The sequence below is a fragment of the Hipposideros armiger genome, unplaced genomic scaffold (genome assembly GCF_001890085.2).
Source record: "Hipposideros armiger isolate ML-2016 unplaced genomic scaffold, ASM189008v1 scaffold_0, whole genome shotgun sequence".
NCBI lineage: Eukaryota > Metazoa > Chordata > Mammalia > Chiroptera > Hipposideridae > Hipposideros > Hipposideros armiger.
In genome coordinates, this window is record NW_017731350.1 from 7,726,475 (window position 1) to 7,736,805 (window position 10,331).

General features: G+C 32.5%; 1 protein-coding gene across 9 annotated transcripts in view; it reads left to right on the forward strand.

The window, feature by feature from the left end:
* Positions 1-10,003, forward strand: part of PUM2 (pumilio RNA binding family member 2) — a 95,625-nt gene extending 85,622 nt beyond the window's left edge. For 6 of the 9 annotated variants that reach the window (XM_019652688.1, XM_019652607.1, XM_019652996.1 and 3 more), the window contains 6 exons: positions 1,276-1,410; positions 3,446-3,583; positions 4,229-4,354; positions 4,614-4,735; positions 5,284-5,476; positions 7,039-10,003. In XM_019652688.1, coding sequence (XP_019508233.1) covers positions 1,276-1,410; positions 3,446-3,583; positions 4,229-4,354; positions 4,614-4,735; positions 5,284-5,476; positions 7,039-7,170 — 846 coding nt within the window. In that variant the 3' untranslated portion in view covers positions 7,171-10,003. The remainder of the gene's footprint in view (positions 1-1,275; positions 1,411-3,445; positions 3,584-4,228; positions 4,355-4,613; positions 4,736-5,283; positions 5,477-7,038) is intronic. The other 3 variants (XM_019652768.1, XM_019653071.1, XM_019653145.1) reach the window with 1 other exon arrangement.
* The last annotated feature ends 328 nt before the right edge of the window (positions 10,004-10,331 follow it).

Consider the following 10,331-nt stretch of genomic DNA (forward strand, 5'->3'; position numbering starts at 1 on the left):
CGACAGCAACTTGTCTGTTCCCCTTCCCCCAATTCCCCAGCGCTGTTCCCATCCCCCCAATTCCCCAATAAAAATCTTTAAAAATATATATATAAAATTATCATACAACCCAGCAATTCCACTCTTAGGTATATTCCCAAAAGAACTGAAAAAGGGGACTCAAGCACCATGTGTTCATTTCAGCGTTATGCAGAATAGCCAAAAAGTGGAAACAACCCAAATGTCCAGCAGATGAACAAATAAACAACATGGGGTATATGCATATAATAGACTTTTATTCAGCCACAAGAAAGAATGAAGTTCTGATACATGCTACAACATGGATGAATTTTAAGTGAAATAAGCTAGATACAAAGGGACAAATACCGGGCTCCACTTACATGAAATATCTAGAATAGGCAATCAGGGTGACAGAAAGTAGATTGGAGTTTACTGGGGGATGGGGAGAGGAAATGGGGAGTTACTGCTTTTATTGCATTTGTTTGGGGCAATGGAGGAGATTTATAAGCATTGTGTTTGATGATGGCCCAATAGTGAATATAATTAATGCCACTGAATTATACACTTAAAAATGGTTAAAATGACATATTTTGTGGTATATATTTAATCACAAAAGGTTTTTAAAGTAGTTGACTTACCATATTATGTTAATTTCAGGTATACAACAGTGATTCAACATTTAGATACCTTATAAATCACACATTTTTTAAAAATATATGCTCCTACTTTAAATGGGAAGGTTAATATTAATCCCGATTAATATCTGAAAATATAAAGCATTGGGAGTAAATCGTAGGTGAAGCAATGAATAATAGTATAGTCTTTATTTGAATTTGTTAGGTGTCATTATTTTGTAATTTACCTGATTTTTCGTTTGTAATTAAACATCTGTTTTGTAGCTTGTTATGTCAGAATATACTTGAGAATTATTATATAGTCTAAATGTATGTCTCAGAAGTTCATTATATTAAAGATGAGGGGTTTTTTGTCGTTGTTTCTTTGAAATGAAGAGTGAAGATGTTTCCTTTAAAAAAATAATAGGTAATATGTTAGTAACAAGGAAATTTTTGATAGTATGACTTATCCCCCAAAGAGTAATACAGTTATCATTTCAAGCATGTCTGGCTCTATCTTAATTAGCTGTTACCTAAATGCGTCCTCCTGCATAATTACCAAAGGTGATTATTTTTCAGTAGGCTGTAAACAGTGAGTTATTCAAATATAACAAAATAAAACTTAATCACTTTTTATTAATATTATTTTCTTCTCTGTTAGTTTGGGAGTTTGGATCAAAAATTAGCCCTGGCTACCCGTATTCGTGGTCACGTTCTACCCTTAGCCTTGCAGATGTATGGCTGCCGTGTTATTCAGAAAGCATTAGAGTCTATTTCATCTGACCAGCAGGTAATTGTAAGTTAAGACAAAATTTTTGTATTATTTTATTCAAGTTTTAAATTACTTTATTCTTTTTTGTCTTACAATCTTAGAGTAAAATATTAAATGTTTTTGCTATCACTTGCTTATTTGATTTTCTATCATAATGGGAATACATTTTACTGTTGCCATTGTTGATTTGGATTGTACTTATATTTCTATCATAATAATGAAATTTTAAAAATCAATTACATTTCTGTACCAGTTAAAAACATATATAAAGTTTTTAAAAATCTCACTCAACAGGAAAAGTAACCTAAGAATTCTCGTAATGAGATTTACAGTTCTTTAAGAAAAAAAGGAAATACATAAAAGTTAAATGGGAAATATACCATGTTCTTAGATGGAAAAGTCTATTTTAAGTTAAAAAAGATTAATGCCATTCAAACACATACTCTTGGAAATTTTTTCTATAACTGATCAAAATAATTTTTTTAATTATTTGAAGTAAACAAAATATTAAAGAGAGTAAGGGATGAGGATAAATGTTGATCTAGATTTTTAAAATAAATTGAAACATTACTCGTATGAGATTAAACAAACTCTTAAAATGGAATTCATAACCCCAGACATACCATTTTGTACATAATTGGTTTAAGTATTACAACAAAACATAAGAGTAAGGAAGTAATTATTTCTTAAAGATATTCTTGCTTAGTAAGTTTGGAAAGCGATCAGCTTTGACTCTCAACCCAGATACATACAATAAAGTAAATTCCAGAGTTAAAAACAATAACAATATGGCTGTTTGGATATGTACATGTATGCATTAATCAGACCATTCAAAATCTGTGAGAAAATAACATTTCCCTGGAGGTAATTCTGATTTTTAGAGTAATTAAAGATGTATTACAATGGAGAAAAATCCACAAATTAGATTATGTAGAAGCTTAGAACTGCTCTACCATAAGCCTCAAACTGATATAGATACTTCAGTGATATTTTAAATGTATTTAATATTTGAGAATATAAAGCCTTAGATGAACCAGTTAATGAATAATAGTATTATAGTCTCTGTCTGGATTCTTAAGTACATTTTATTTTGTAATTTAGTTCATATTTAGTTTATAACTAAACATCTGTTATATCTTGACTTTGTGGATTCCTCTACAATTATGTCAGAATATATTTGAGAGTTTTTTGTGTGAGAGAGATTTTAAATGTGAATACCTTTACATTATTCTGTATTCCTTTTTTCATAGTACTATTTCCTATAGCACTCTTAGGCACACAGATTATTGAATGGCTACCTGTATTTATCCCAAAGGATTAAGATGTTTATTTAACAAATTCTTATAAATTTATAAGAAAAAATATTAAGAGCTTTAGCTAAAAAACAATAACACAGTAAATAAACTTTACTATACATAAGTTTAACCTTATTAGTAATCAAATATAAATCGAAAGGGGTCATTTTTGCCCATTAAATGAGCAAAAACCTAAAATCTCCAGAGAATCTATTCCTGAAAAAGGTATCAATTGATGAATAAAACCTGCATTGAAGCAAATTCTTTATTATAGGATCATTTTTTTTAAAAAGTATCCACCAATTTCTTCCCATAATTGAGATAATATGTAAAAATCACATATCCCATAAGCACTCAATTCCTTAGCCTTTTTCATGAACTTGATAGACTCATGCAGTCATTAAAAATAATGATTTGTGGGCTGGGGAGGTACTAAGTAGAGAAAAAGTGTTGAATGAGTTATATTAGTTGTCAGCTGAGAAAGTTGAGTGGAAGATGTACACAGTGAAGATAGTACTTTAAATATGGTAGATTCATGACTAGATTATATTTCACGTATAGTTTACATTATAATCTTGCAAAATGTTTTAGTAATTCTCACCTTCAGTGGCTTCTGCTGATTATACTTTGGGGTATTTTAAACTTTGATATATAAAAAATTGCCAACAAAATTTTCAGTATACTTTTGTTTCCATCTCGCTATTTTTAATGCTGTTACATTGTTTGATGAGGCATTTATTTAAATCTCATCTTCTCTTTTGCAGAGTGAAATGGTGAAGGAGCTAGATGGCCATGTACTCAAATGTGTGAAAGATCAGAATGGGAACCATGTTGTACAAAAGTGTATTGAGTGTGTTCAGCCACAATCACTACAGTTTATCATTGATGCTTTCAAAGGACAAGTAAGTGTGATTTTTGGCTTCTAACTAGCTAGCAGAGCATTATTTTAGAGTTTGAGTGTTAACACATTTTTCACAAGTCACAACATAATACCCAGTACTTTCATACAAAAATAGACAAAATAGTGAATGTGCATTAATTTCTGCCTCTTTTATGGTGAATTAATAGATAGCTTCATTTTTTTTTTGAAGCTCAAAGTGTAGAAATATGAGTTTAATTATATTGTTTTAAGAATTAAAGGAATTTCTGTTAGAATTATAAACACAGTGTTTTCCAAATTTCCTGGGGGAGAGAAAGGAGGAAGGCTTAAGACTGTATAATAAAAGAAAATAGTAATTAGTAACTAATACATAGTAATTAATCTTAATTACATTGTGCACTACCCCACCCCACAGGCCGTTTCTTCTCATTAGAACAGGCCCTCCATCTTCTTGTTAGGTTCCTTCTAATTAAAATATGTTGGCACCTAAATTGAGCATCCCACTGCCTAGTCTTTGCCAACGTGATGGTGGTGGTGTTCTTATTAAATGTGAATCCCCACCCTTCTGTTTTACATTAATTGAGCATATCATCAAAAACCTGTCTCCCTCATTGAGCTTTGCAAAAATGTCGGAGAATGGAAATTAAAATCTTGCAATTGTTTTAAGGTGTTTGTACTCTCAACTCATCCTTACGGCTGCAGAGTAATCCAGCGCATCCTTGAGCACTGCACTGCAGAGCAGACCGTACCTATCTTAGAAGAACTCCACCAACACACAGAGCAATTGGTCCAGGTATAAACTCCCTAATAATTGGAAATGTTTGTACGTATTTTTTTGAAAATGGTTTTGGTTTGATTTGGTTTTTGTTTTTAGGAAATAAAATTTCCTTAAATTAACACACTGTAGAGACACACAGTGAGACAAAAGACTAGTGTATTCTCCTGACTACACCACTCGATTTTAGAAAAATGATCAACATCTTTTTATAAAGGATAGTCATTGTTCTTAAGGAATGACTTAAGGAAAGTAATTTTTAAATATCTGTACATAGGATCAGTATGGCAATTATGTTATTCAGCATGTCCTGGAACACGGACGACCTGAAGACAAGAGCAAAATTGTTTCCGAAATCAGAGGAAAGGTCCTAGCCCTGAGTCAACACAAATTTGCCAGGTATTGCAATATTTTCTATTTCCAAGGATCAAGTCTTTCAACTCTTTGGCTTTTATTAGTAAGCACAGAAATTCGTATAGAATATAACATTGGAATATGATCTTTTCCTTAGTAGAGTCAAAAAGCACATGCAGAATGTTGGTTTCATTCTTAAGAGAGTCTACATGACAAATTGGTTTGCCTGTATATTGTTTTTGAAATCTGTATTTAGAGAATTATTTGTCCCCAAGAGCTGTGAATAAATTTAAATTTATTTAGTGCATGTTTGTGAAAGTCTCAGACCTAATTGATGACCTAGTTTTTCCTTTTTTAAATTACAGTTTTAATTATAATTTTAAGAGGCCTATAATTAAGCTTATGGATGTCCAGTATGGGTTCTATGATAGTAATTTCTGTTTTTAAATTAATTGTAAGAGAATTACAAGAGAATCTCATCTTGATTCTGCTGTCTTCCAGTGTGTTGAGCAAGTTCTTTGAAAAGCCAAGGAAATTTTGCTGTAAGGAAAAAATAGCAATATAATTTTTTGTGTATGTACTTTAATTTTTAGCAATGTAGTAGAAAAGTGTGTTACTCATGCGTCCCGGGCTGAGAGAGCTTTACTGATTGATGAAGTTTGCTGCCAGAATGATGGTCCTCACAGTGCCTTATACACCATGATGAAGGACCAGTATGCCAATTATGTTGTTCAGAAGATGATTGATATGGCTGAGCCTGCTCAGAGAAAGATAATCATGCACAAGGTAATACATTTTGTAGCTCTTAAAACAGATGATTCAATTTGTGTCGCTTTAGGCTGCCTGCACATTTAATTTCCCTAGACTTTCATTTCCTCGTGTATGTTATAACTTGGGGGGAGGGAGTCTAAAATCAGTGGATAACCTTTGGCAGATATAGGTATGGTGTACCGTTTTATTAAATTCTTAAGGTAATCTTATTGAAATCACATTCATTTCTCATCTTTTTATCTACTTTTTTTTGGAATGAACCCCACTTCATTATGATGTATGATCCTTTTAATGTATTGTTGCGTTTGATATTTATCTACTTTTAAATTGTGCTTCCCTCCCCGTCTTAGTTAGGTATACTTGATTTGCCATATTACATGGGTTGAACATTGATTTTTTAATCTAATTAGATTTTCTCACTAACCTAATACATTTTCGAAAGAGAGACTGTATATTGGTTTGATTGGTGTTTTTAATCAGTTAAACTGTCTTTCACTCTAACCTCCTAGAATCTAATGATTCTTTACGAAATCACTAATTTCCGCAGGAAAACTTAATGTTAAAGAGAACACTTGAGGAAATATTTAAATACTCTTAATCTTTTTCTAAATTTATTCATTTAAGAAACAGGATGAAGTACATTTAAACCTCTCCTTACATAAAGCGAAAGTGATCTTCTAAGATCATAGAAATATTTTTGGCCTTCTGGTTTTTAAAATTCTTCAACTAGATTTATTAATTTTCTGCCACTTTCAAAATTTAACATTTCTGCCTAATAATATATACTTACAAAGCACATTTAATCTTATTCAACCAATGTCATATTTATCACATTTTGGTTATTTCTAATTGTTTTACTATTATCAATAGTACTTTTATATGAATGTCTTTGCGTAATTGTTTTTGTAGGTTAAGTTTTTAAATGTGGAATTGCTGGTGCAAAGTATATAAACATTTCACATTTTAATATAGACTGCCAAATTGCTCTCATAAAACCTTACACAGGTTTGCATATCTATTTATTCAGTATATAAAAAGAGTGCCTGTTTTATTTTACTATTATCTCATAACTACCAGTTACTATTATTTATAAAATCTTTGCCAGTCTGAATGGGAAGATAATGGTATGATTCTTTTCATTTACATTTTTAAAACTATTAGGGAGATATTGAACACATTAAATGTATTAGCCATCACACATCTAATTGCTTGTTCATGTGTTTTGCTTCAGTTTGTATAGAATTTTTGTTCAACTATCTCAAGTTACAAAATTTTGCCTTCACAAACTTAACAAAAATGTAATAGCTTACTAGTGATACTTTCCTGCTCTGTTTGGAGCCCCTGTACTGTTTGCATGTGTAGTCGTTTACAAGTAGTGGTTTGTTTATTCATTGAACAATTTTGGGAGAAGCTTGGCGAGATTGCATGGAACAGAACTGCTTTTGCAAACAACTTTCTTTGGATTTGAATTTGAAAACCAATTATTCTTCTAAAATCACTGAGATTTGGAGGTGCTTTTTAAGAAAGCAGAAATACAAATAGCTTAAGATTTCCTAAGCAGATGGTTTGTTTTTCAGATTCGACCTCACATTACTACTTTGCGCAAATACACATATGGAAAGCATATACTGGCGAAGTTGGAAAAATATTATTTGAAAAATAGCCCAGATCTAGGACCTATTGGAGGACCACCAAATGGAATGCTGTAAAGGAAAACGAAAAAAGATGATCTAACCATGTGAAAAGCACGTTTCTTTTGTGAATTATCAAAACACAACTCAGCTATGAATCTTCAAAATTTTTTTTAAAGCAAAACTATTTATTGACTTTATTCATCCATTTGTAAATTTTTTAAGGTTCTTGTGTATATTTGGGGGGGAATGGGGTGGTGAATTATAAATTATATTCCACCCTGAGTGGAGGCCTATCAGATTGGATTGCTGGCAAAGCACAGAATGCCTGTATATGATGTAACTGTATCAAAAAAAGCTGTCACATATTTTGTAAATTTTTACCTTGTAAAGTCACAAAAATAGTTTTTAAAGGAAAAAGTACAGTATTCTTTTAATAAACTGGCTTGCAGTCTGGTAGGTCTACAGACCCCATAGCACAACAGGTTTATAGAGATGTATATAGAAATATAGTCATTTTTTTTTGTCCTTTGTGTGAAGCCTTTTATAACAGATTAACAATCAACTACATGAATATTATTAATATTTTAAAAAGAAAGTTAAGTTGTATTTTGGTAATTCACAAACTATCATGCATATAAAGCTGAGCAAGTAAGACAAGAATTAAATGATTTGAGGTGAAAAGAACTTATGTTATTTGCAGTGGATGTGGTTTTAATACAAACTGCCCTAAAACGTCTGGCAATGTACAGAAGTAGTGTATATACTTACATATGTAATTGTTGTAAGCGGTAGAAAAAAACAATCATGATGACACTTCCATCCAGTTATGTGCACTAAACGGAAAGTTAAGTCCCATTTTAACTTTTCGGTTTGGTTTGCAATGAGAAAGAGTGGAAATTTGTATATTGTTTTGCTTATAGAATTACAAGGACATGTTGAGGAAGTGTTGAGCTGCTTTATTTTGCTTTTTCATAGTAGATTCAGAAAGTAGGAACCAGATAGAGGTGAAAAGGGGGCCACTGAAAAGTGAATTTGTTAGCTCAACATTTAGGCATGATTACATATTCAGATAGCTTTTTTTGCTTCCTATAAATATATGCATTGTGTGTGTAGTAATAGCTGTAAGTTTACACTTTGAAAGCAAATCTTGTTTCAATGTTTATTATAAAAGCCTTGCTAATTTAGTAGTGATGCTTTCCTTGGTTGTACAGGTGTACATTTGTAAACCTTCATGCTGTAAATGGAATTTGTTTGATCTCTTTGGGAAACATTTGCATTTTAGTGTACATTGACGTCCCTGCCCTCTGACCTGGCATATAGTGTTGTATAATGTAAATTTATTTCTCCAAATCAAGAGTGATTTTTAAAAAATTTTTTATCTTTCTATGGTTTCAGAAGTATGAACCAGCTTTCTTTTTATTATGTGAGAAACATTTTGTTTTATAACACAGTTGACTCTGTCAATATGGACATGCTAGGATTTGGATCACTTGCAAGAAGTCAGGGTATTGTGCACAATAGAAAGTATTGGACTGAGCTATTTGATTACCATGGAGGCCAATGCTTCTTCCATCTTATTAAATGTGATGTGACTTTTTTCTTTGTACAGAAGAGTACTGTATTTTTGGATAGCCTACTCCCAAGTAAGAGCAAATCTGTATGATAACATTTTTTTCTCTGGACATAAGACATAACAGTGACATGATGTACATTTACAAGCGGCCTTATGTACATTTCCCAACAATCTTTTTAAGGCAAAATTGTGACCATATGTGTATAATTAAAATCGTTTTTAATCCTTTGCCTATGAAAATATTTTGGAAAAAAAAACTTGCTTTGTATATTCAGTTTCTGAAAGATAAAGAAAGTGCTTTGTATTTTGTTGAAGTCAGTATTTTGTATAAAACATTTATGTTGACCCACTTATGTTTAGTGCTGAAAACTAACGAACCATGCTATCTCTTTAGATTGAACATGTAAGGGATTTTTTTATTAGAAGTCTGCAGAAGACGAGTCATCTTCTGAGCACAATATTGAATATAAAGGTTTTATCACTTAGCTGTTCATATCATGAGCCTAAAAATGATGGCATAAAGTTTGGGGTGCCAGGCATACTTTTCCACATTTAATGTTGAATTATTCTAGTTTTCTAACCCAACATTCCATGTTGAGGCCATTAAATCCAACCACTTGTCATTGTCACACTGGCTCGTCAGCATGTCCCAGTCACAGTGGCAGTGCTCCCCGCCCCAGCACCCCTATACAAAGCTGCTCTCTTCAACCCTGCCCTACTTTGTTTTGCCAGCCTCAGAGCATCTTGGCCCCAGGTTGAACTTTTGTTCCCATTATCAGCTCATGGTTTTAGGATCAGAGTTGTCCTTGTTGGAGATTGGTAGTGACTTTCCTCGATTTGCACGATTGAATTCCTGGTTTTCCTTTATCCTTACCCTCTGTTGGCACAGGCAGTTATCTTTGCAAATTTAGAAAGTCCTAGAGAAGAGCACATTGGGAAAGTGAACCCTCTTCTTGGGGTCCTCATGGTCCCATATGTCCTAATGTTGACAACCCAGTTTCCCAATACTTTGGGGCCTAGTCTGAAAAGATACGTTAATGTAGAAATTTTATGGTGTGCCGTTTTTGTTGCCACCTCTGATTCCACCACTTAATAAGTTGGCATGGAGTTTTGATAAAATTAGAAAATGGCATTTCAGAATAAAGAATCTTAACTGGGCAGAACCACTTGGGCTTGACTCTTGAGTGTCTCCTTTTGACATGGATTGTTTCTGGACCAGTTTGTCTAAGTCCTGGCTCTTATTGGTTCATATGAAATAATGTTATCTTCACTTCTTTGTATATTATGTATAAATTAGAAAATGAAAAATGTGTGAATAACATTGTATGAAATAAACCTGGTCTTGTGTTTTTCTCTAGATAAATACCCCTTTGTACCTCAGTTATAATTCAGGTTGCCCATTCAAGTTTACTCTGACTTACGGAAAACAAAAATACTCATCACATAGACACTAGTCTGGGGCCACTGCTCAGTCTGATGGTATTAATCCTGCCATTTTCATTAATTTCAGGATCTCTCTCTAATTACACAGAGTGATTACACACTTCATAGGATGAAACAGCCTGTTTCCTTACCGACCGATAAAATGATTTCTTCAAGGTTTTGAGGATCAAATTAAATCATGTATCGTTACCCATAGGTGTTTGTTTCCTTTCCACGTGAA